We start from the raw sequence: 27,805 nt of genomic DNA, 5'->3' as shown, positions 1-27,805 counted from the left end.
ATCAGAAGGTGGGTCTAAAAAATGTTTCCTGTCATAACGCAGTTGAGTCGTCAGAGTCCCGGGAATTTTCAGATAGTGGTTCAACAACCTCAGTGGTTTCTGAGTCTCTCTTTTTTATCGATGGCTTGATAGTGTGTTTTCCTTCCTCAAAGAAGGATGATGGGTGTTTTGGCTGTAGATATTCTGACAATTTTTCCAGAATTGGCTTTTGTAGGAATGAATTCTGCTTGGATATGTATTTCATATAAGACTTCACAAACTGGGATCACAATTCTTGCACCAATGTATGATATTCTGGTAATGGTAACACTTTTTTCCTGATTTTTGCATTGATTCTTCTTCTGCCTCTAAGTGTGGAGGTGATCAGAAGCTATTATCTGAGGAATATCTGTGCAGATATCATCTTTTGACACTACTAGTTTTTAAGGAGGTACTTGTTCTATGATTGCTTGCAGATAAAATTCTGTATAGATTCTTCAGCGCCAATGTTTCTGCAAGCTGATATCTTGGCTCAAATGTCTCTGTGCTGTGTCGGATTAGCACCAAGATGCCTGCACCATGGAGCTTCGACAGTGGTGTCTGTGCCATTGTGCTTTGGGCACTGAGGATTTTACATCATTGTACTTTTGAGCTGGTGATTCTCTCAGTGCCAAGGTTTTCAGCTTTCACGCTTTTGATTCTTCTGCTCAATGTTTCTTTGGAGATCTCTCTATTATGGAAGGAGATGTATGTCACTTCTTTTCATGATGTTTCTTGGCACCTCATTTGGATTTTCTCGTTAACTCATATTTGAGCTTGATTTTCGCAAAACTTTCGTACCCTCAGGGACACTGGGCTACAATTAGCACTGGCATGGTCCGCTCCAAGACATCAAAGGCAAAGATCAAAATCCAGTATTTCAATTTTTTGTCAGCATTTTCGGCAAGCCTTAAAAAGGACTTTTCCCTTTCATTTTGATGTGGACTTCTCTTAAGACTTTCTTGCCAATTTATCCAAGTTTAAGAGGGTTTTTTTGTTTGTTTTTTTTTTTACAGTGATGTGAAGGGAGTAAAAAAGCAAAAAATTTGCAAAGTGGTTGAAAAAACACTTAGGGAAGAGCGCGTGGCAAGCACAGCACAGGAACTCCCATGCATAATCAGAAAGTGCTACTTAAGCTTTCTGAGCTATGAGAAAGGTGGTTTCCAAAGCTGTGCTGTCGGGTAACATCACCCATCTTTGTGTGGCTCTTTGTTATGTTTGTTTCTAGAGAAATTGCTCTTCTAGATTTATTCCTCCTCCTATTACTCCACTGTCATGAATGTGGCGTTTTCCACTACAGTATCTTCTAAAACTGTATTCTTCTTCTTTTCACATCTACCTGTCAAAATGATTTAATGTCGCTCCACTTTCATGTCATTATTCAACTCCATTTTCTTCAGCAACACTCCTTCTTACACACAATCAATCTCTTTTTACTGGTCTGTCCTTATGCCTGGATCATATTAGCTGCTTAAAACTGTATACATTACATTTTCCATACAAGCAATTCTGTGATTCTTTCTATGTCAGAATACTCAGGATTTAATTACTGAACATCTCTGATCTGCAGCCAGTGTGTCAGTGCTACTAGTGATCAATTCTAGGATACCATTCAAAATTGTCCTATCTGCAAAAATATCCAAGAACTTGTTTCTGCATATTTCTTTTATGCCTTAACCCCTACCCATCATGCTATTGGCTACACTATCCCCAACCTTTTACATTTATGGTAACAAAATAATTTATTTTGATGTTCTTGACAATTTAATATAGCTTCCAGCTATTCTCAGTCTAACTAATTTTCTTTTCCCCATTTCACTCTACTGGGGGCAATTTTCAAATAGTCTGCACAGCTGTGTCCAAAGGTACAAAGCTAACTTTCATAGGGGAATTATATGTGTGGCTTACTTTTCAAAACTGCCTTCTAGATTCTAGGCCAAAACTTCCCATGGACTTTGCAACTGCAATCTGTGTGGGCAAAAATTTTCTGGAAAATAGCACATAGATTTTAAAATCAAATCTGTGCTTATTGTTTCCCTAACCTGCCCTTTCCCCATCCTGAGAAACATTTACTCTGATTGAGGGGACGCTATGTGCCAGTTTAACCAGGTAAATCATTATTTACCCAGATAAACAGCTTTGAAAATTATTCTCCTCATATACAAACACTGCCATATTTCTAGATATAGTATACTAAGATAGTCTCAAGACTGATGGATTATAATCAAAGGTACAATTAAAATTACAAAGACTATACACAAGAGTTTAGACAGCAGTAACATAGTAATGACAACAGAGAAAGACCAAATGGTCCATCCAGTCATGTATGGCTTAAGACAGGAGACAGATCATAAAACATCATATAGGATGAAACAGAATAAAAAGTAGGTAATAAAGGGTCCAGTAGGTGAAATGAATAATAAGAATATTAATATGGGTTTGGGTTTTTTTGGGTTGGTTTGTTTTTTTTTTAAAGGGATAGTGTCACAACCCTTAAAACAGGGCAAGACTGCAGGGTTTGCACCACCTCCATCTGCTGGAGACAGAGAAAGACTGAAGGGATGCAGTGGGCACGCCAGGTTAAGAAAGGGCGCCCTTTGAGTTTTTCTCTGTCTCCATCTGCTGGAAGGGAGGCATAACCCACAGTCTGGATTGATCCGGGTATATACAGGGAATAAGAATATTAAGATGGGTACAAAAGTACAGCTCCATATGTACTGTACTAATAAGTACTTTGTGCCGAGGTAGTAAAATTAAACAGGAATAATCCAGTGATGGACGAGGTTTTGGGTTCACAATCAAGAAGTTCTGAAATTCTGAAATCTAGGGGCATCTTTTTTTTGAAACGTGAAATAGGAAGTCTGAAGGCATAGGGATAGCAGTATCTTGTTCTGTATTTTTGAGGCATAGCAACTGAATGCACAAAGGCTCATGCAAGCTAATTTGGTTAGAAGTCAAGAAATTTGTATAGCAAAATCTTACATCTGTAAATTTATTCTGGGGTCAAAATTTCAGTTTGATATAGCCCAAGACTGATATAAAGTGGCTAAATATATTACTTTAATTGAAAGCTGCAAAACAGAAAATACACATTAACAGTTTCTGAATATACCTGGATGAAGGAAAAGGAGCTGGGGGCACTTCACTGTTGATTTTATCGCAGTATCGCTCAAGAAAGGAACGAAGATGTGAGAAAGTGCTTTCTTCAAGATCCACACAGTAGGGTCTGTGCCATGCAACAACTTGTCTGAGGTTAAAACAAAAATACACAGAATTGAAAAAGGTAGCACTAGTTATCAAATGCTGAAAGAAAATGTGACATAAGGAAAATGTAAATGCAGCATTTAATTTTTTGCTATAAGTAGGAGATAAAATAAGCAACAAGATAGTTCATCTTACAGTATGGATGAAGAACTGACTTTTTTTCAACTTACAATGACTGTTTTAAAGATAGAATTTAGAAATTTCCAGCAAGGGGAGTTTACAGTGGGAGTAGAGTTTTTCTGAATGATAGTTCCAGTCCATGCCCAAAACACAGAAGCATAATGGCAGGAAAAAAAAATATAAAATCAACTTGTGTTCCAGCTTCCTGTTCACTGGGAATAGCCATGAATGAATGTGTACAGGCTCCAGGGAAGAACTGAGGATATATGCTCAAGGCTACACAGAAGAACTCTTATTCAGAAAAGGCTTCCTCTCTAGCTATCAGTCAGCAAAGGATCTTGGTGTCAGCACACCAATCAGTGCTAGACTATAAGACGGAGAAAAAAAACAAACTAAAAACAAATCTACTTTAGTTAAAAAAATGAAAATATTCTATTCAATACTAGTTCTGAATGTAACTTAAAAATTTCAGAAAGATATACATTTCTAAAAAAGAAAAAAGCCTGCATTTACCTGTCTCTTGGTAATGCCGTCCATGCCAGACTATGTGATGTTCCAGCAGAAATCTGTTGAATTGCCACTCCATCTAAACCACTTACTTTCTTTGGTTTAGTAATAGGACCAGTAGAATTTCCTTGACCACACTGCCCCATAGAATTGTTACCCCAAGCATAAACTTCATTGTCTAAGAACAAAGAAAACCAGGGAAAAAAATATCACTGAAGCGCACACTGCATTATCATGGTGCATTATAAACAGTGTTATGTAAACGTTTCATATTACCATGAGAAAGGGCCAAGCAATGACTGTCGCCAATAGAAATATCGACTATTCTTGTAGCAGCTAGCTCTTCTATAAGCTTGGGTCTGAGAGCTGTAGCCTCAGAGGATCCACAGCCAAGGCAGGCACCACAGCCCCATGCATATACCTAAAACAAAACAAAATATTACCAATAACCTTTACAGCAGTTAGTCCTAGTTTAGGCATAACCTAGCTTTGAAAACAATGCTATTTAGGTATATGCTTGCAGCCTAAAACTGTATTTCTTTCCAGCCCAACCAAACTTCCAGTGAAGCTTTGTGCCATACATAAATGTTAAAAAGAAAACCTAGCTCCAATCATAAAAGCAAGCACTTATGAGTGTATACATATATAAATATACACACACACACACACACACGAGGCAAAATATTTCTTAACTACCACAATCTGAAGTCATGCTAAGTTGTGTTGTAGGGAGCCAGTAGAAAACAAGATATTTATGGTCAACTTATTAAAACAATTTTTTTGATTTACTGGAAAGGGAGACAGGTAAGCTTACATTATACTAGTGTTGGAGAGGTTGGTTACTGCCTTATCTGCAGTGTGCCCTGAATCAGATCTGTATTAATGCAGTAAGAGAAACACCCAAGACTTACTGTGACAGGACACAATAGAGGAAAAACCGCACACATTTACCCCATTAAAACTACCATGACCCAAAATGGCACCATGATACCAACAGCTATATATCTTGGCTCTCCCCATTGTTTGCTGAATGCTTGTTATTATTTTCTTCTTTGCCTAATAGTCAAAAGGAGGAGAAAAGGTGAGGGTTTATCCCTTAGAACCCTCACCTTCAACTCAAGCTTCAGTGGAATTCTTACTCCATGGTAGTAAAGTAGGAAACACTAGTGGTTTTTGCTGCTGGGGCAAGTAAGAACAGTTTCCAGGATGGACTGTGTAACCTCCAGCAGTGGGTCTTACAAGAAATGATTTAGGTGGTCCATCAGTGATAATATGAGAGACATTGATCAATGTGGGGGTTTAAAGGAATATTTTACCCACTTCCTCAACTGCAGAGGCAATACTGATCACAGATGATGGGGGTCTGTTGGAAGGCTCAGCGAATCTTCTGTTTTAGTACGTGTGATGAGACCAGGGCCAGATCTGGAGAGGGAAGGGGCTGTTGGGAATATTGGCCCTTCTGCTGAAGTTAATGTAGCCTCCCTAATACAGTCACCTTAGTCCATGAATGGAGTAGTTGAGGAAGCCTGTAGTCATAACACTATAAACGCTTTAGAATGCCACTGCCACTATGGAACAATTTTTAGACAAGCGGACAGATAGTTTATTGGGGGTTTTCTTCCGTGTTATAAGAAAAGGTCTCATGCCACAACGTGACCTTTAACACATGTTAAAGGTCAGATTCTAGACTTAGCTTTTATTAACACTAACATCATCAGTAATATTTCAGAAAAAAACTAAGGTTATCCCAATACCATGGTCAGATCACCATCTTATTAATTTTTCCCTTAACATATCCTTTCCAAAAAATATTAATAAAACTGCATCACAATCTATAACAAAACGCAAATTCATTACTACAGATTCATTCCTTGATACAGTAGTACCTAACCTACCAAATACAATAGCCTCCAGCACCCAAGAAACCATTGACAAATGGAATTCAGCTATTTCCACGTCACTAGATATAATTGCTCCAAAAAAAACAATAAATATATACTTAAACAAAACCAAACCCAATGCCCCTTGGTACACTAAAGCATTACACTCACTAAAATCCTCACTTAGAAAACTTGAGCGCAAATGGAGAAAGAAAAAAACCCCCGAAACAAAAAATGCTTATTATTCCACCTTACGTCAGTATAATAAAAAAATAAACCTAGCAAAAAAATCTTACTATGCAAACCAAATATCCAAAGCAAACGGAAATCCCAATATATTATTCAACATAGTAAAAACATTAACAACCACTCAGAAAGAACACCCCACCAAATTTGACACTGCCTATTGCAATAAAATGGCTAATTATTTTAAAACAAAAGTTGATTTGATATATCTGTATATATCAAATCAACTCTCCAAATTCCCACTACCTGCATATAAAGATGTCGAACCTATCTTTACATGGTCAGAATTTACCTTAGTCACAGAAAATATTATACAAACTATCATTAGAAAACAAAATCCTTCCAACTCACCTGATAACCCGTGCTCAGGCGCTTTTTTCAAAGCATTAGGCCCACACGCTAGTAATTTCTTAGCACAGTTAGTAAACCAATCCTTAGAAACTGGCTCCTTCCCAACTTCTCTCAAAAAAACCTCTATTTTACCTATCATAAAAAACAAATCCAAAGAAGAATTCGATCTCAGTAACTTTAGACCTATTGCCACATTAACATCCTTAGCCAAGTTAATTGAGTCAGCAGTATTATCTCAACTATCAGACTATTTATCAGAAAATGACATATTACATACAAATCAACACGGATTTCGCAAAGGTCACTCCACTGAAACCCTTCTCCTAACTTCCTTTGATTCTATATTTCGGGCTTTTGACTCTTACACGGATCACATCATTGTTTTCTTGGATGTATCAGCAGCATTCGATACCATTGATCACCAAATACTCATTTCCATTCTTAAATCTATAGGCATTACAGGTACTGTACTACAATGATTTATTTCATTTCTATCAGACCGCATCCAACAAGTCAATATAAACAACTATTCCTCCGACCCATATTCCATTGCATCAGGTGTTCCACAAGGTTCTTCTTTATCTCCTATTCTTTTCAATATCTATCTGCTACCTCTTTGCCGCATATTAGCCTCTTTAAATATAAAATTCAAAATCTATGCTGACGATATACAGTTCATGGTACCATATAACATCTCCTGGACCCACACACTATCATTAGTATCACTATACCTTACAACCATCGATACATGGTTATCCCATAATCGCCTGAAACTAAATAAAAAAAAAACAGAAATAGTTCACCTCTCATCAATCACTGACTCATCTATAGGCCCCCCTTCTCAACTTATATTCAATGGAACAACCATCCCCATTTCAAAATCTGCAAAAAATCTAGGCATAACTATCAATCCAGACCTTTCATTAAAACAACACATATCCATGTTAACTAGGAACTCCTTCTACAAACTTCAACTCTTAAAACGGCTACGTCCTTTACTTTTTTTTCACGACTTTCGGACTATTCTTCAATCACTCATTTTCTCTGGATTGGATTATTGTAATTCTCTATATATAGGTCTTCCAGAAAACACACTTCACTCACTCCAACTAATCCAAAATGCAGCAGCACGTATCCTAACAAACTCCTCAAAAAAAACCCACATTACCCCAATACTTCAGTCTTTACATTGGTTACCAGTTAAATATAGAATACAATTTAAAATTTGTCCATCATACATTCTCTTATCTATACTCCTAACTCGGTCACTTTATGCTCCATTCTTCGAATTTACAAACAGACTAGACACTTAAGGTCTTTGGAAAAAAACCTTCTTGACATTCCTTCACCTCGACAAGCCCGTCTTGATATTACTAGAAAAAGAGCTCTCTCAGTCATAGGTCCCATTCTATGGAATGCTTTACCAGACCCCATCAGATCCATATCTAATCCTAAGCATTTCAAAAAATCTTTAAAAACTCACCTATTCCGAACTGCATTTCAGATTCCACCCACTAAATAGTCATTCCACACTTCCAGAACACTTATATTCAGTTAGACACCCAACGTTCTCTTGTTCTGTTTACTGATTTCTTTATGCTACCTACTTTATTTTAAACAATTTGTTATTTTATATTAATGAAAAATTTTTGTAATTTTTATATTTTATACGTCAATCTACTTTCAATCATCATTGTTCCTATTTTAATTTTAATTGCTTTTATTTTCAATTTTATTTTTTGATATATGTAAACCGTTTTGACTAAACACTGTTTGTAAAGACGGTATAGAAATACTTTTAAATAAATAAATAAATATACAGAGAAAGTACAGTTTTTCAATCAATGTGCTGTCAACTCAAAAGCCTCCAACGCAGAACTGGCCAGGACAATATCACAGTTTACTGCAAATATTACACCAGGACCTAATACACCAATACCACCTCCTATTTGGAAAACAAAACAAGTCAGGCTGCTATAGATCCCTACACAGAAAGTACATGCTAGCAGAATACCACACCTCTGTTACACATACACACACTCGCCAAATATAGACTAAAGAAGCCATCAAATATAAATACAAAATGTGCAGACAAAAACTGAAATGGAAGCCGCAGCAAGCTAGACTCTATACAGTGAAACAATGGAAAAAACAGAAACATTACCATTCCTCATTAAACATCAGATACAATCAAGAAATATAAAACTATATCAATAAAAAGAATAAATATTTCAGATCAGCTGACAAACAATTAGATTCAATAATTAAAAATGCATATAAAAATAGAGAGAGAAATACTCTTAACCTATTATGTCCTAAATTTAAGAAACTATCCTCTAAATAGGACACTGGAACATAATGGGTTATCACTGGATCTAAAGTTGCTGAAACTTTAGGGTTGCAGAGATGTGATGTATACTTTAAGAGTAGGTTGTGGTTTATTGTAGATTTTTGGATATTAATATTGAGTTTTTATGTTTTCTTTGTTTTTATATTATTGAATATCTTTAGATGTTGATTTTTATGTTTTATGCATGGCATTTAAAGACTTATGAGATATAGTTACCTATCTATGACTATGCTATTTTATGTTGCAGATTATCTGTATATATTAGTATACCCAGTTGTATAATTAAGCTGTATTTTATATTTTTATTTGTATCTCATCTTGAGCTTAAAAGGAAAGACGAGTAAGAAATTTAGCAAATAAAAATATTTTGAAAGTAAATTTTAAAAGCCATTTCCAAGGGTAAAAAAAGTCTTAGCTTGCAGAAATGGGTTTTTAGAAAATTGCCCTCCTGTTGTGTGTAGGACCTCAATGCACGTATTTTTACCCACAGTAAGAGGAGGGGGTTTGCACTAACACGCAGACTTCTGAATTTACAAAAATATGCATACAATCTCTCTCAAGGAAAACTACTTGGACAAATTAGCAAGTGGAACTATGGGCTAAGTTTCTACATGAAAGCATGTATGTACTTTCTCTTTGAAAAATCAGTGCAAAGTCTGAAGATAAAATACCCACTAATTTAACAATATACTTGAATATGGAATTTGATAAATTACTTCTAAATTGGATCGCAATCTGATAGGATTCTGTACAATCTCTCTGTTTGAGGATACAGAGTACACTGAAGAAATAAAAACACAAACACATCAGTCACCTACCAGTGCTCTCTCCCCAAAACTATTTTTTTTAAAATGTAAAATCTCTACCACTACTTCCAAATCATAGTTCAGTGTTTCCAATTATCCTTTGTAATTTGTCAATTGCTAAAGGTTCTATATAAAAGGGGAAAATATTGTGCTTGCATGATAAGTTGCAGCAAACACATCTTATCTGCATCCAACTCTCTATTAAATTCAACATGTGCATCTCACAAATCCAAAACTGAAGTAAAAAAGGCAAAAGGAAAATAATTAAAAAAAACAAACCAAACACAAAAACAAGAGTTAGCAAGTGCCAAGTAGTTTGCATTCGTGGACTTACCTACATAAATGAATGATAAATTATACAGGTATATGTCCATTTTGTAAGAATTGCATATTTAAAAAAGGACTGGTACATATAATATATTGGTATTAAATAAAGAATTGCATTTCCTGATTTACTGATAACTGGGGAGAAAGCTGGATAAATAAAGAAGCAAGGGGAGGAAGAAAAATTGATGAGATTAGGACAGAGAAGTCAAAGGAGAAAAAAAGAAAAACAGCAACAATAAAGCGAGAGACAGTGAGGCAGATCTTAAAAAAGTACGCGCATGCGTACTTTTGTTTGCGCAACCGGCGCAAATAAAATCCGTGGTCGGCGCGCGCAAGGCTGCCCAAAATCCGGGGTCGAGCTGTGCAGCCTGCCTCCATTCCCTCCTGCGTCCCCCCACCTTCCTCTCCCTTCCCCTATCTAACCCACCCCCCAGCCCTAACTAAATCCCCCCCCACCTTTGTTGTGGAAGTTGTGCCTGCTCAAAGCAGGCGTAACTTGCGTGCACTGCCTCGCCATCCCAGCCTGCCCTCCCAGCCCGCCCCCGAACCATCACCATCGAACCTTTCCCTTTCCGCCCACCCCCGAACCTCTCCCTTTCCACGCCCCCTCCCACCCCTTTTACGAAGCCCCGGCGGCCTATGCAAAATAGGTGCGCCGGTGCGCAGGGCTTTTAAAATCTACCCCTATGTATGTCAGATGACAAGCCTCAGGTTACTTAGGTTTCTGTCCCAGTAAGCAAAACTGCTGTTGTATCATCGTTTACTGCATCCACCCACAGCATGATTATGCAAAAAGACAGATCTGTACCATACATCAACCAAAGGACAAGTCGGGGGGGGGGGGGGGGGGCAGTCGTCCTACTTTCTGCAGCCTCTTCCATTACACTGCCACTGTAAAGCCCTCAGATTAGGTATCTAACTTGCAGAGTACCTAAAGGGTAAATTCATTATATCATCAGGATATACTTTTCAGTGCAACATGAACACGCATAGCTGTTGTGCCTAAACAGGCTCTTCAAAGCTCTATTTTGGGCCTTCTTTCACAAAATGATATTAAGAGAGCTATTTTTACAACAGTATCATGCTGCCCTAATTCCTTTGCTGCAGGTTAATGTGAACAGTCTTACCATCTAGTATTCTAACCTGGTGCCAAACTCACTACTATTACAAGGAGAATTTCAAGAAGAAGAAATTGACATGAATATACGTTGATTTTGTACATACAAGTATTTATACAACGGTTCAAGTTCAGGTTTATTATTCTGAAGACCAAGCCAGTGCACACAAAATATTCCATTAACCACACAGTTTTTCTGGCTCTCAAGAGGACACTTAAAATGCTCCAGCCGCTTCCTCTCAATTTCAAGCTTGTTATACATATGAAAACTTCCTTAAAAGGAACTGTACTTACCTGCCCTGTTGACGTCAAGGCAAGTGACGACTGGCTCCCTGCACATACTTTGCGAATAAACATTCCCTGTAAAGCTTCTATTACTTTTGGTTTGTATACTCTGTTAGTATCACCATGGCCAAGTTTGCCTACAAGAAAGGTGAGGGAGGGGGAAGGAGGGAGGAAAATTTAGTTCAAAACTACGACTAAAACAAATATAAAAGATTCGAAATTAAGTTCTACAGTCACACAAAGCTGATCTAACTAGCACAACTTGGACAGAGGGGCATCTTCCAAGAAATGTTATTTCCAAGCTCAATGGATATAACATTACTGGAAAAGAGAGAAGACGCATGCATTGTGGTGGTCACCTGCAAGTTCTTTCTTCACAGCATTATAGTTAGGACATTTGGATTACTCTTCTGTCTGACGGACTGAAGAAAGGTCCAATGTTCCAGTGCAGCTACCCAGGTAAATCACCCTCGCTCAGTCCAGCTACAAGCATGCATGGCCTGCCACAAGCACTTGCCCTTTTAGCCAGACTGCTAGGAAGCATCCTCAGAGGCTTGCTTAGATCCGGGAGAGGAACACAAACATGTGCACCGCATTTTCAATTCTACACATGGGACTTTTCATTGAAGTTACGCCCATACATAAAGCAGTTGCAAAGTCCACAGATTCTTTGTACCCACAGACAATTTTCAAAGGATGCAATTACTTGCATACTTTCTCTTTGAAAATTTAAGTACAAGATTCACAGGCACACAGCACCCATGGATTTTGCACCTAGGCGGACAGTTTGCAAATTGCCCCTAAATATTGTGTTAAAAAGAACAGTTTTTAATTACTGTGGAGTAATTTTCAAACGAGTTATGTATGAGTAAAAGCATACATCATAATTTTTAAAAGCCTATTTGCACACGTAAAACCTATTGACAATTCTGCCCTATGGAGTGAATTTTCAAAGGAGTTACGGGCGTAAAAGTAGCAATTTTCAAAAGTGCATTTACACACCTAATGCCCAGTTTTATGTGCATAAATTATTTTTAAAATTACCTCCTTTCTGTGTAATCACACAAAATTTCCCATGATCTGAAAGGATGTTATAAAGCAAAAATAATTTTTATTGCTTAATGAATTGTTTTACACACCAATTAGTTGCTAAATTTGAATGACTTTCCTTTTACTTTTCCTCTCAAATTTTACGATCTAGTGACTGCTTATGGTTAGTGATCCCCTCTGTTAAAGCTACTCTTTGAGACCAGATGACAATTTTTTTTTGGCTCTTCCAGATTCATTGAGGATATTGTTTTTCGGAAACAGAAAAAGGCCTCTCTGTAAAGAGACTTTCAGATGCTGGTAAGATCTAGTGCTATTGTTTTTATGCCAGAAGAAAGTTATGATTTATTGTGTTTTGTTCTAATGCTGAAAATGTATAATTGTATTTTATGTTTGTAATTCATCTAGCACATAACAATATAGGAAGGTGATAAATATTTTAATAAATACATACATAGCTGTTATGCAAAATGCACTTTTTCCTTGTTTAAACTCACATTCAAAATAAACCATATTAAGCTGTTAGTCCTCTTTTCCCCAGGCAGGCCACAGTAACTAAAAAGTGTTAATGTGTTAGTTACTTTGATTTCTGAATAGTTAATTGACTAAAGAGCAGGGGGGTAACACACTAACACTGCATATAGAAAATCTCATTTTCAACCTGCTGTGTGGCTACATACATACCATTGTCTCCTCCTCCAAAGGACCACACTGTTCGTCCATCTTTGGATAAAGCTATAGTGTGTGAGCTACCACAGGAAACCTCCCCCACGTTGCTAATGTCTTTTACCAGAGTTGGAATGTTACGACTGTTGCTGTCACCATGACCTTAAGAAAGAAAAGAAAAATGAGACTTTATTTTATACTCATACTTCTTTGTGGCAATTTAACTTCTACTTGTAGAAGTCACGATAAAATCAGTTACACCAACTTATTTTCCAGTTGCTAAACTTCTCTTTGCCAATACAGTTCTACTACAGTATTACAGATGATACATCTTGCCATCATTCTTTCCTTTGCCAGTACTGAAGATAAATCTTGATTTCTTTTGTATGTACTATCCATGGACTCACCTCTGCAATACAGTTTTTTTTTGTCCCCTTCATCTAATTCCGAATAATTAAGGTGCATACTATTAAAAACATGTTGGGACTTCCGGTGATGACGTAGGTGGGATAGGAAGTAGATGCCACATGCTCCCTTGGATTCCACAAAGAATTCTAAAATTTATCAAGCTAAACTCACGCATAACCACTGAAAAGTGCACACAGGTACCTGGAAATATATATGGGCAATTTTGTTTATTGTGTGATGGTCGAAATGTTGACACAGCCAAAGAGTTGGGGCGGAAAAATCAGGGCCTTCAGCTGAGGAAAAAAATATGGCGACTGAGTCATTGCAATTACCAGAGGGGCTGACAGAGGCCGCAATTTGGGACATAAGGTGGTATCTGCAGCAATTGTGGATCATCTGACAAAACTTCAGTCCTCAGTGGACAATTTACGGGAACAATTTGAGAACTACATAGTGTCCACTATGGAAATTGTTGAAAGCGTGGATAAGCATGAATCGAAGCTTGATTCTATCGCTCTAACAGAGGATCTAAAGACCCAAAACAAAGTCATTACTGACAAATTAGATGACTTGTAAAATAGAAGCCAAAGGAATAACCTGCACATTGTGGGAGTCAATTAGAAATGGAAAAACTGCTGAAATTCTGCGGTCTGGCTACCAAAAGCTCTTGATGTGAACAGGCAGGAGCGACAGATTTTAGCAGAACATGCGCACAGAGTGGGCTCCATGGGTTCACCGGGAGACAAGCCATGTCAAATTATTAAATACTTGAATTTCACCGACAAGGAACGAATTCTGGCTGCTTTTCGCATGCGCAGAGAGCTGCTTTATGAAAATAAGAAAATCCTGATCTTCCCGAATTTTTCAGCAGAAGTCATGTCGGCTCGGAAAGAAATAATACCATTTGCATGTAGCTATACAAGTGTGACATCAAATTCGCTCTTCAGTTTCCAGTGAGAATACGGGTTTTCACACAATGGAGAATTTAAGATAATGACCTCTGCCAAAGATGCCCAACTTTTTTTTTGTCGCAGCTGGCCAATTGACTGTGATGGTTCCGATTCTAATGGAAAATACCTAAGTCAGAAGTTTGGATACGCTGATCTCACGGTCAGCAGTCTTTTCCTTATTTGTCGGTGGTATTTGCGTGTTGAGATCTACTGTTTCTTATTTTATGACAGAGCAGTTTATTAATTTTTTAAATGGTACTGCAATTGAACTGCACCACTATCTCGTGGATTACGCAGCAGATTTCTTGGTAACTCTAGGGCAGGGGTTCCCATCCCTGGTCTGGGGAACCCCCCCCCCCCCCCAGCCAGTCAGGATTTTCAGGATATCCACAATGAATATGCATGAGAGAAAATGAGCATGCACTGCCTCCATAACATGCACATTTTCTCTCATGCATATTCATTGTGGATATCCTGAAAACCCGACTGGCTGGGGGGTCCACAGGACAGGGTTGGGAACCACTGCTCTAGGGTACTGCTCTGCAGTTATGATTACTTGAGGCTTCCGGACACACACGCTCAAGATCCTTTTTTATTTCTTTTTACCTGAAAGGGTCTGGCTTAACCTACTTGCCTTTCATACTACCCCGGAGTGTTTTCTTCGTGGAATCCAAGAGGTCTCCAGGAGAGGTTGTGGAGGAGAATGGAGAACACTGAAAAAGAAAAAAACTTTGGCGCTTCAAGACTCTTATACCCTAAAGACCAGGGAGATGGAAATCCCATATGGGAACTAGGAGTTATAGAGATTGGGGATATTATGTGTGAATGAGAATGTGAGTAAGTGGGTATGTGTTCTTAGGTTTTATTTGATAGTGATGGTGTTTTGGTTCTGCATTTTTTGACATTGAAAGTGAGCAAAGGCAGTCTGGGAGCCATAACCTGGGAGGTGGGTCTAGCTTGGGGGGGGGGGGGGCCTACCATTTCAAAATTCTATTTATGACTGGTGAGTTTAACTTTTACTATTATCCCAATGGTACAAATTCGTTTTAGGTCATTAAATGTGGATGATTTAAATTTGCCAGTCAAACGCACAAAAATATTAACTGATCTGAAGAAAAAGGGTACCGACAGTTTTCCTTCAAGAAACACATCTCGTAGACTCTGAGCGTAAGAAATTGTGTAGAGATTGGATAGGCAATTGTTTTTTTTTTTCCTCTTTCACAGGGTACTCTGCTTGGTAAAAAAAGTTATGCTTGTCAATATATAGCCCCCAATATCTATTCCCATGGGTTTTTTTCTACCCTAGCTGCTAAACTGTTTCAATGGGATATTATTTATGTGTTATGGGAGGTGACTTTAATATAACAAACAATCCTCTTGTAGATTATAATCCACCCAAACAGCCAAAAAAAAGAAAAATTAAGGGGACTTAGGTATTGGGTTCCTTTCCAAAGAATTGGGGCTAGTTGATACATGGTGATTGTTACATAGTGATGAATCTGACTTTACCTTTTACTCACATGTACACCATGTCTATTCAAGTCTAGATTACTTTTTGGTCTTAGATTGCTGGTTTGATAAGATCCGCAATTGTGAGATATGTGAAATTCCCTATTCAGATCATGCTTTAATCTCACTTTAATCTCAACAACTGGGAGGAAAAGTTGGACATTTCCAATTCGTTTATATCAGGACAGTCAATTTAAAAAGTTTCTTCTGGATAAATGGGCAATGTATGCAGACACCAATGTTACATCTGATGTGGACCCGCTGATTTTTTGGAATGCAGCAAGCCAGTCCTTAGAGGACACATTATTTCATATTGTGCTGGGCAGCATAAACTCCGTAATGCCAAGATATCCTTAAACATACAACTGGCGGAGCTTAAGAGAATCCATGTATAAAACTTAACAGCAGAAAATAAAGTTAACCTAGCAACGGTAAAAAAGGAATTGAATGAAATATTAGATTACAAAACCAGAACTAGTTTGTTTTATTTCAAATTTTTACTTTTTCAACGGGGTAATAAATCTGGGAAGCTACTAGCAAATCTCCTGAAGCCCCCCCCACTCTAACGGTTGATCACACGATTGAGGAATGTCTCCACGGGGCGCACAGTTACAGCCACAGGGGTATTTTGACGACCTTAACTGCCTTTTTCCAAGCTCTTTATATAGGGGAGCTTGCAGATATTATTGTCAGACAAAAATGTTTGAAAAATCAAATTTTTTAGAATCCTCTATATAATTTTTTTTTTTAGAGATTTTGAAAGTCATTCAATCTTTGCAGATGGGCAAACCCCAGGGCCTGATAGCTATGGACCTGAAATTTATAAATTACTGGGCACAACTATCGTGGCTCCTCTCTGTGAAATGTTTTTGGCTGCACACAATCAAGGGGTTTTTACAGTAGGATATAATTTAATAACTATTATTCTTCTCCCCAAACCAGGCAAAGACCTGTTACTACCAGAATTGTACTGACCCATTTCCTTCCTTAACCAGGATATTAAAATATTAGCTGCTGTTTTGGCTGGCTGACTGAATAGAGTGATCCAATCCTTGGTGAACGCAGATCTTTCAAAAACTGTAACTCTACAGCAAATATTTTGAAGGCCTTAACTGCCATACATGGTGTCCCCAAAATTAATCCAACTGGACTTTTGCTGAGTTTAGACTCAGAAAAAGCCTTTGATCAGATAGGTTGGCCTTATCTATGGCATGTTTTGCTGGAGTTTAACTTCCAGAATTGCTTTGTTAATTGGGTGAAGCTGCTCTATGAGGACCCTAAGGCCCAAATATTTGCTAATGGCTCCCTATCCCGTCCCTTTTCAGTTTTGCACGAGGTAGGGATGCCCTCTTTCCCCCTTGCTGTATGTGCTGAGCCTAGAACCACTGGATATTTATTTACAAGGACTACAAGGATTTAGAAGCATTATGGTTGGTAGACAGGAACTGAAACTCAAGTTTGTTTGCAGATGATATGCTGTTATTCATGGGTAATCTTGATCACAGTGTACTGTTAATCATTACAGCCCTCCAAAGTTTTGGTTCTTTTTCCAGTTTGAAAATCAATTATGGAAAATCTGAAGCATTCCCACTATTTCCCCTGTTAAAAGATAACTGGAGAACATCCTTCCCTTTAAATGGAATCTAGGGGATCTGAAATACCTGGGTATTTATTTAGCTCGTACGGAGAAGGAGATGTATCAGCAAAATATATTTTGAGCACTACATGACTATAAACAGCTTCTACTTAAATGGGTGGACTATCCATCATTCTTGGGTAGATGTGCAGTAGTTAAAATGATTTTTTTCAAAAATGTTATGTTCTACAAATGCTCCCTTTGTGAGTCAAAACGAAGAAGATCAATAATTTCAAATCTGCTGTAATTACTTTTATTCGGAGGAGTAAGCCTGCTCGCATTGCTTATAGTACTTTATGTTGCAGTAAACGAGCTGGGTAGTCAAGCCTTGCCAGATCTTAGATGTTATAACATTGCAGCATTACTTCAGTATATCCAGGATTGTGTTTCCTTAAACTGTAAATTTGATCCTGATCAGCTCCTGACAGTTAGCTGCACCATGGGAGCCAATCTGTTACATTGTTCCTTACCTGAAAAATTACTACCTTACCAATGAGGTTTCTGGTTTCAGGCTCTTCATAAAACAATGCCGTGTTGGAGACTTTTGAACAAACTGTCACTGTTTATATCTTCCTTTCAGGAGTTTGATGGGCAACCCAGATATTCTTAGTGGGCATGACTACAGAGTGTTCAAAACAATGGAAAGCTAAGGGTTTGTTTTGTAAAGGGCAGTTATCTATTCTTTTGCACAATTAATGTCTCATTGGGATATTCCCAAAACAGATTTTTTTTGCTTACCTCCAATCTCTACATTATTGCTTTTCAGTGGGGAAAGCGAATTTAGCTGCCTTCGTTTTACGGACCAAGAAGAGTGGGGTTGTTTTTTGTTTTTTTTTTTAAACAATCCCTAAATTCAACAAACTGCTCTCTTGGCCGATGAACATAAATGATTTGTCTCTTTTACATGGGCTGTCTAAATTGGCAACACAGCGGAGCGCAGACCTAGGAGCACCACTCAGTTACAGACCTTAGATCGGCTTTTTCCATTTTGTATCACCATTTAAAGGCGGCTAATTTACGGGAGGTACAATTCAAAATTCTCCACCAGGTTTATCTAAGCAGAACCATGGGAGCTAAAATGAAACTCTGGGCATCTGATATTTGCTTAAAATTGCTCCAGGAAACCTGTGTCATATGGTTACTGGCTGTCCTAGATATGTTTTTTTGGAGAGGAGTGCAGGTTTACTTGAATCTGATATTACTTACTACCATTTCATGGACAGACCCATTGTTGTACTTTTATTCTGTTGATGATGCTGTGAAATTACCGGCAGGGGGACATAAATTGTTGAGTATAGCACTGACCTTGGCTAAGAAAGTTATTTTATTGACCTGGCATAATGATATGTTTGCCCAATATAGAAACCTGGAGAGAAATGAGAAACCATGCTTCTATGTTGTACCAACATAATTTTAGTGAACATCCTGCAGTTTTGTTAAAACAAAAAAAATCTATTCTCTTTTATGGTCCAAAGCTCTGTGTATATTTATTTATTTAATATATTTCTATACCGGACTTCATGAATGGGATTCATATCAGGCCGGTTTACATGGAACTTGGGGGATTAACAAGTGTAACCAAACAAGAAGGCCGAAACAAGCAAAGTTACATATAACAGGGGGATTGAACTTGGGGGCTAAGGCAGCCAGGAAGTAGACAGAGAGGAATTAACTAAATATAAATAATATATGACGGGTTCAGAGATTAATAAATATCCCATTCCTTGGGCTGAGTCTGACGTGACATTTTTGAGATAGGGGAAGGCTTGGAGGAAAAGCCACGTCTTAAGTTTTCTTCGAAAGGTAAGAAGACAGGGTTCCAGTCTTAGGTCAGTCGGTAGTCTGTTCCAAAGGACTGGGCCTGCTTATATTATAAATGTTGTTATATTATAAATGTTATATTATATTGTAAATGCACACTGTTAACTCACTGATTGTTTTTAGAACCATGACTATTAATGCTTTTTGGTTGTTTTTTTGTTCTTAGATTGTGTAGTGTGAATGGGTTTGGCTAAGTGCGTTGTAAATAATTCATGAAAAATGAGAGGACAGGCCTCTACAGCTATATTCCACCATGTAATTGCTTCAGTACTTATTTGCTGTTCCTTGCATCTTGTACTCGTTTGTATATTTTATGTTTGTACTACTGTGTTTGCTTGTTCTCTCCTTTAATAAAAACATGTTAAAAAAAAACCAAAAAAAAAAAAAACCAGCATGATAAAGATGTTGAATTAATAGGTCCTTCCTGGGCATTGCAAGGCTATTTTACAACTCTTAATATTCGTTAGAACATAGAGGATCAGGAAGTGGAAGGAGGAGGAGAACTTTACTTTGACCGCAGCTGACACAGACCGGGGGTGAGACCGGCTTCTAGCCCCGGAGATCAGCTGCAGAGATGCAGACGCCAAGGGGCGGGACCCAGAAATAGGCCCATAAAAAAATCTGCCTACCTGCAGCGTGCAGCCGACGCGCCGCCTAAGGGGCGCGCAGCTATGCCAGGCTTTGTCTGGATTTTGCTTAGACCTCCTTCATCCCATTAATATTCGGAAAAGGATACTGAAGATACCCGCCTCAGGTATGCTATAAATTTTTTCTGGAAATCCTCCAACCCGAAATCTCCATAAATGAAACCTCTTTGTTTAAGTATAATGATTGCCTTCCCATGCTATCTCACTTACCCTGTGGTTTATTTCCTGTTGTAAATTGCCTATTAAAAATAAAAAAATGCCGCATACCAAAAGGAAGGCAAAGTTGAAGCCTCCCTCTGGAATTGCAAGTCTTGAATCAGGGCAGAGAAGTGTGTCGGAATGGCTGGGTACCCCTCAGGAATCCCCTGTAGAGCAGACTGCAGTAGGGGAGGGTTTGGAGCAAAATCCCCCCCTTATGGTCGAAGAGACATCATTGAGCCCAGGGGTACCAGTAACACCTCCTCCACCTGGCAAAGAAGGGGTATCCCTATTAGAAGGGCCAGGGAAAATGCGAGAAGCCTTAAGTGGCATGGAGATATTAGGAGAAGATCAAGGAGAAATTAAAGGAAAAATAGTAACAGAATTGGAGAATCAAGATTCTAGTGAAACATCTGAACTGGGAGAATTGGGAATTTCTATCTTGATCCCTAAGAAAGTACTCCAAAGATAGATAAACCTATGACTAAAAAGCAGCAGGATATTGGAATAGCCCCAAAATCTAAGGCTACCAAATCTGTGACGTTGAAACCAGTTAACATCACATTGGAAACACTCTGGAACTATATTGCAAAATTAGGTATCAATTACAAACTTAACTGATGCTGTAATGAAAACTAATAATTATCTAAAGAAAAATACTGAAAAGATAGAAAATCAACAAAATACATTTTCTGAGATGGATAATCGTATTGTACAAGTTGAAAAGATTCAGAACCATCAGGTAAAAATAGGGGAATTTCACAGACAGTTTGAAAATTTAGAAAATTCAATATGAGTATTGAATTTAAGTGTTACTAACTTCTCAATAATAAAGCAGTTGAGTCCTTTGGAATTATTTAAAAGCTATACAACACAAGTGCTTCATATTCCAGAACAGTGTTTACCGGTAATTGTAAGAGCATTCTATGTTGGAACAAGGAGAAAAGAACAAGAACAAATTCAAATACTACAGGAAGAAAAGGAACGAAAAAGAACAGAACAAAAATCTTTTGAAACTTCAATTAATATCTCTGATCTCCTACAGAAATCTCAAGAGGAATACGAAGTAAAGAACAGAGGGACATTGTTGATTCAATTTGCCTTTATTTCAGATAAAGATAATGTTATGAAATTTTTCTTTCGTAATAGATTGAAAATGTTTTATGGGCAGAGAATATGGATATTCCCAGACCTGGTGAATACTCAACTCGGAAGGAAAAAATTCCTAGTCTTAAGGAAAGAAGTAGTAGATATGGGTGGGTCTTTTTTACTTAAATACCCTTGCAGATGTGTTGTTAAATATGAAGGGAAAAATTATTTGTTCACAGATCCAGACCATCTTAAGAGTCTTCTCGCAGATCAAATACCGGCTATTTAGTAGACAATAGGGGTAGCATTGCACTATTTCTTATAGAATTTTGTTTACTATAAAAACTTGAACGCTCTAAATACGAGATTTCACTTAAATTTATCCTTGTTTTTGGAACAGAACTTGTATAAGAGTTATCATATTACTTAAAATGGATCGTTTACAGTAGATATTTAATTATAGAAATGATATTTAAGTTCTGTAATTACAAATGATTTTTCTTGTAACTATTTTTTGAAAATTCAATAAATAAAAAAAACAAAAAAAAAAAAACAGAGGATCTGAAAACTCTTAGATGGTGCATACCAAGTTCCCATAAACTGAACTATTTTTTACAATACTTCTGATTTCAAAACAAAGATATAAGAATGTGGACATCCAATATACAAAATGAAATGTGCAATATTTACATTTTCTAATTTCCACTATTTACAAATTTCAAGTTAAATTAGCTGGAACACAAAAAAAGTTAGGAATTAGCAGTTATGCCTTTGTTGCAGACAAAAATGTATTTGTTTAGTACACGCACCAGTCAAAGGGATTGGCTTCTGTAACTAAGCAATTACGTATAAAATTCAAGACTTCATCACATAAATAGAAAATGGAAAAAAAAAAAAAAAAAAAGAAGGCTTACTTCACAGCAGGTAAGGGTGAAGAGGAGGAAAGTTTAAAGAGACATTCAAAACAATCCTGGAAAGGCCAGAGCACCACCTTGATCTCAGTGTTCATAACATCAAGAGAACAAGTATGTCTATCCCCACATATGTTACCAACTTATAATTTATGTTAGAGAACTGAATCAGCATTTGATACAGCAATTGCATTTTATGTCTTTACTCTTGCATAGCAGCCCCTCTTCCTTTCCAGTGATTTGGAAAATTATGCCATGAAGCTATTTAATGCCAGAAATATTGTAATACTGTGGCTGTGACAATGTCAGCATTCAACAATTGATACTTAAATGGGGGAAATTTAATTACCTAATCTTCCAAAGTCTCCTTCACCCCATGTGTATAATTCACCATCTTCTGTGACAGTAGCACTATGTCTGTATCCAGCAGACACACAGACGACAACCTGTTTTATGCACAAACATTTTGTTAAATATATAATTGCCAAATACTGAACAAATATTTTGTAAGCAAATGACAAACATGTTTAAATGAATTAGAATTAGGGCTCCCAGTTTTGTAACCTTGCTATCATTAACATAGTAGCTACAGTAAAGAATCCTTTACCCAGAATTGTTAGAACAGAGGCCAACAAGAGTTTTTGCACATTTGCATCAAACTGGGTGTTTAAGGGTCTCTTAGCCCCTTGTCTGCCAGGCTCATCACCACCCACACTGACAGAATTGCTGGAACAGGAGAGGTGCAATGCTGATGGATCTGCCTTAGCTGCATCTGCACATGAACGGCTTCTGAGCATGGCAGGAAGAAGTTGAGGTGCTGAGTTATGATGGCTATGTGATGCCAAGTTCTAGTTAACAGAAGTTTTTTCTGGATAAGGGAACACAGCCCAGGGACCAAGATATTTTCCAGGTATTAATTGTTTTCAGATAATGGTATTAAAGATGTTCTACTGTATTAAATATTAATAATGAGTGGCACTATGTTACAGTTTATAAGTACTCTCTTTAAGTCAAAGGCCATAATGATTAGTGCAGCCCCCTAGAAGTACTGTATTCTGTAATATCTAGGGCCACTCCAATTGTGGAAAGTTTCTTTAAAATTGCAGGGATCCATTTAGGCCATTTCCAGCAGAATTACTCTGAACTGTGTGTTTTAGGACTGGAATCAATCTGCTTCATTCTGACACTATCTCCTCCTTTCAGCTGGGATTCAGCTTCAGGGTAAAAAAAAGCTTGGTAATGAAACCCAATCCAGTACACAACACAGAAGTTACCAGAGATAAAAAAACTGCAGAAATTTTTTTTTTTAAAAAGACAATTGCAGGGGAATAAAGCAAAAAGAACATGTTGAAAACTACACATTTCATATTTCCATTCTGCCTGTACTTTCAACAACCCTAATAAGTTGGTTTCTTTTTAAAATGTTGCATACAGTATTATATAGTTTTATAAAATAATTTACATTCTAGATTTTCATGTCAAATTATTTAATAAACACTGCATTACTCTACAGACTATTCTGCTATGTCTTACCAGACAACACGGACAGTATCTGAACCAACCCAAGCTCACGCAAGGTCAAGTCAGTCTCAAAAGCTTCCCCATCGATGCATAGCATTATTAGTACTGTGTAGGTTTTCAAAGAGGAAACTAGCTAAAAGATTAAATATTACTGAGAAAACAGCTTTAGGTAATCTTACAGTTTAGCATATGTCAGGAAATTTCTGCTCGATTACAAAAGTTGCCCTGTCAAGTTGCTTGCTCTCACTAAATCACTTCTAGATAGGGCTCCCACTAAGGAGGTAAATATTTCCCGTTAAACTACTGAAATTTAAGAAGATTAAACGTAGGGAGGGTAATTTTCAAAGCCAGAATATGACCAGAATATCTTTTTCGTATGGTGAGTTGTACAGGGAGGGTAATTTTCAAAGCCATTCAGTGGATAAAACCTGCAGAAATGGGCTTTAGCAAAATTGCCTGCCCAATACGAGAGCAAAAGTGCATGAATAGTACTTATGAGTGCACTTTACTTTAGTGGTTATCAGCAGGTGTGTCGCAAAGTCCCGGGAAGTGTTGCAGAGCCAGCAGAAGACTGATCTTTCCTCATCAGTCTGGACAAGGAGTTGGCTGACTTCTCTTTTATTGAGTATGACAGGAAGCTGCTCTTGCTTCCTTTTCCTCTTCCTGACCAGTGGGAGGTTATCCCCTCTTCCTTCACCCAGATCAGAGCACAATATCACCAATTCTTATTCATATGTGCCTGGCAGGACACCAACTTTATCTTCCTCTGCCTGACTTGGCAGTGAGGCTGTTGATGCTCTCTTCATCCCTTGGGGCCTGGATGTGAAAGCAGAAGCATAAGGGAGAAATGTGCATGCTCTACAGATCCGCTGCTGCTGCTTTATCTTCCTCTCCTCGATGCTTTTTGCCCTCATCTGCTGCTGATAACGAGGGAGGGAGACTCTGGATTGGACTGAAGTCTTTTCTGCTGGCTGGGAACCAGGAGGAGGAGGAAATGTACTGGGCAAGAAGGCCAAGGAAGATAGGGAGTCAGGAGTCTGCTGAATAGGCAGGGGTGGGGGAAAGGAGATTGGGATTGCTGAGCAGGAAGGGGTAGGAAAGAGGTAGTCAGAGGTATTCTGGGTAGGGAAGGGGAAAGGGAAGGACAGAAAGAGTTGAGCAGGGGAGAGAGGGAGCACAGGGAAGAGGATGTGGGGTGGAGGGTGTCAGGAACGTTGGACAGGAATATGAGCATGTGAAGGGCTGATTGAGTAGCTGGGAGAAGTGAGGGGGATGATGGGGAGTGACTGGGTACAAGAGCCATCCTATGTCAGTTTTGAGAATATGCATTTCTTCTCTCTTTAAACTTTGCTTAGGTAGGATGAAATATATTTTAGTTTCTAGTCTCCAGTTTTGCACTGCATGCAGAAGGTGGTCTTGGGGTTTCCATTCCAGGTTTTGTTTGCACATTTGTAATTTGAGGTCTTTTATTCTATATTTGGTGAAAGCAGGGCTGTCTGTGTTCTGTGTGTATATGACTGATGGAGGTACTTTACTAGAGGTTTGTATCAGCCTTCGTTGTATTTTCTCAATATTATACTGCACTGGGGGTGAACTGCTGCCTTTTGATGGGTAGGGCTATGGCTGTCTCATTTCTTGAAGTTAGTGCTGCTGCAGTATGGCCGGTTTGAGAGACATGTACAGAGTGGAGTTGTTTATATTATTTTACAATGCACCTGGTAGTAGAGAGAGTTTGTGATGCTGTTATTAAGATGACACCAGAAGATCTTTTTTTTTGTATGGCGAGTTGTACCCCTGTACACCATACAAATGTCTTAGTTGCGCTCTCCACCCATTGTTAGGAAGCGGGGGGACTCCTGTGGATGCAGAGCATATGCTTATAGTCCCATGATGGTATGAGCATCATCTCTCAGGTGTGTCCTGATAGAAAAATGGTTGAGAACCACTGCTTTACTTTACAGTAGAGAAGCTGTTCAAGGCCTAAGCCGGAAAAGAGTTTGCATTTACACATACACACACTTCTGAATTTTCAAAAGCATGCCCTTCATTTTTTCTTTATAAAAAAAAGTCTACCCACACAAATTTTCAAGTGTACATGTGTGCAGGTAGTTTTTCTGAGATTATTTTCAAAAGGGAAAGCACACACTTACTTTCCCTTTGAAAATTAGCACAAAGTCTGCGGGTAAAAAGTATCCCAGACTTGACACAATGTAGGCAGTTTTTCAAATAACCCCCCCCCCCCCCTAAAGGTGCAGGCAGCCTTCCACCCGGATGTGCAATATGCCTATGCACTCCCCAGGCCCAGTCTGCCCCAACATGGGGGCAAATACAGGAGCCACGGTAAGAAGTAGTGAGACTCATTCCCTCAGTCACAGCCCTTAAGGGAATTTAAGCAAGTTCTGGCAGCTCTACTGTTTGAACTTTTCTTCACAAAAGTTGAAGTAAGGAGGAGTCACAGAACTACAGGCTGATTAGTCTGACCTCCAAGGTGATTAAATTAAAGGAATCACGTACAAAAGCGAGGACAATGCAGTTTCTGGAGTCCAGTGGATTACAGGATCAGATGCAACATGGTTTTACCCGAAGTAAGTCTTCGCTAATTTCTTTGGCCTGGGTGACCAAACAGTTTTAAATCAGGGGAGAACACTAGATGTAGCATTCTTGGATTTCAGAAAGGCCTTTAACACTGGCTTGCATAGGTTAAGAACATAAGAAATTGCCATGCTGGGTCAGACCAAGGGTCCATCAAGCCCAGCATCCTGTTTCCAACAGAGGTCAAATCAGGCCACAAGAACCTGGCAATTACCCAAACACTAAGAAGATCCCATGCCACTGATGCAATTAATAGCAGTGGCTATTCCCTAAGTAGAATTGATTAATAGCCATTAATGGACTTCTCCTCCAAGAACTTATCCAAACTTTTTTGAACCCAGCTACACTAACTGCACTAACCACATCCTCTGGCAACAAATTCCAGAGCTTTATTGTGCATTGAGTGAAAAAGAATTTTCTCCGATTAGTCTTAAATGTGCTACTTGCTAACTTCATGGAACGCCCCCTAGTCCTTCTATTATTCGAAAGTGAAAATAACAGAGTCACATCTATTCATTCAAGACCTCTCATGATCTTAAAGACCTCCATCATATCCCCCCCCCCCCCCCCCCCCCCCCCCCCCCCCCCCCTCAGCCGTCTCTTCTCCAAGCTGAACAACCCTAACCTCTTCAGCCTTTCCTCATAGGGAAGCTGTTCCATCCCCTTTATCATTTCGGTTGCCCTTCTCTATACCTTCTCCATCGCAACTATATCTTTTTTCAGATGTGGCGACCAGAATTGTACACAGTATTCAAGGTGTGGTCTCACCATGGAGCGATATAGAGGCATTATGACATTTTCCATTCTATTAACCATTCCCTTCTTAATTCCTAACATTCTATTTGCTTTTTTGACTGCTGCAGCACACTGAGCTGACGATTTTAAAGTATTATCCACTACGATGCCTAGATCTTTTTCCTGGGTGGTAGCTCCTAATATGGAACCTAACATCGTGTAACTACAGCAATGGTTATATTTCCCTATATGCAACACCTTGCACTTGTCCACATTAAATTTCATCTGCCATTTGGATGCCCAATCTTCAAGTCTTGCAAGGTCCTCCTGTAATGATTCACAGTCTGCTTGTGATTTAACTACTCTGAATAATTTTGTATCATCCGCAAATTTGATAATCTCACTCGTATTCCTTTCCAGATCATTTATATATATATATATTGAAAAGCACCAGTCCAAGTACAGATCCCTGAGGCACTCCACCGTTTACCCTTTTCCACTGAGAAAATTGACCATTTAATCCTACTCTCTGTTTCCTGTCTTTTAACCAGCTTGTAATCCACAAAAGGACATCTCCTCCTATCCCATGACTTTTTAGTTTTCGTAGAAGCCTCTCATGAGGGACTTTGTCAAACGCCTTCTGAAAATCCAAATACACTACATCTACCGGTTCACCTTTATCCACATGTTTATTAACCCCTTCAAAAAAATGAAGCAGATTTGTTAGGCAAGACTTCCCTTGGGTAAATCCATGTTGACTATGTTCCATTAAATCATGTCTTTCTATATGCTCTACGATTTTGA

General features: G+C 38.3%; 1 protein-coding gene across 7 annotated transcripts in view; it reads right to left on the bottom strand.

Annotated features, from left to right (window-relative positions):
- HERC1 (HECT and RLD domain containing E3 ubiquitin protein ligase family member 1) overlaps positions 1 to 27,805 on the bottom strand; it is a 410,083-nt gene that overhangs the window by 343,737 nt on the left and 38,541 nt on the right. For all 7 annotated transcript variants that reach the window (XM_029575639.1, XM_029575640.1, XM_029575646.1 and 4 more), the window contains exons 6-11: positions 22,503 to 22,599; positions 13,003 to 13,146; positions 11,281 to 11,408; positions 4,186 to 4,330; positions 3,916 to 4,087; positions 3,131 to 3,265 (exon numbers count right to left, since the gene is read on the bottom strand). In XM_029575639.1, the coding sequence (XP_029431499.1) occupies positions 3,131 to 3,265; positions 3,916 to 4,087; positions 4,186 to 4,330; positions 11,281 to 11,408; positions 13,003 to 13,146; positions 22,503 to 22,599 (821 nt within the window). The remainder of the gene's footprint in view (positions 1 to 3,130; positions 3,266 to 3,915; positions 4,088 to 4,185; positions 4,331 to 11,280; positions 11,409 to 13,002; positions 13,147 to 22,502; positions 22,600 to 27,805) is intronic.

This window comes from Rhinatrema bivittatum, chromosome 13 (assembly GCF_901001135.1).
Source record: "Rhinatrema bivittatum chromosome 13, aRhiBiv1.1, whole genome shotgun sequence".
NCBI classification, from domain to species: Eukaryota; Metazoa; Chordata; class Amphibia; order Gymnophiona; family Rhinatrematidae; genus Rhinatrema; species Rhinatrema bivittatum.
This window is presented reverse-complemented; position numbering and strand designations above follow the sequence as displayed.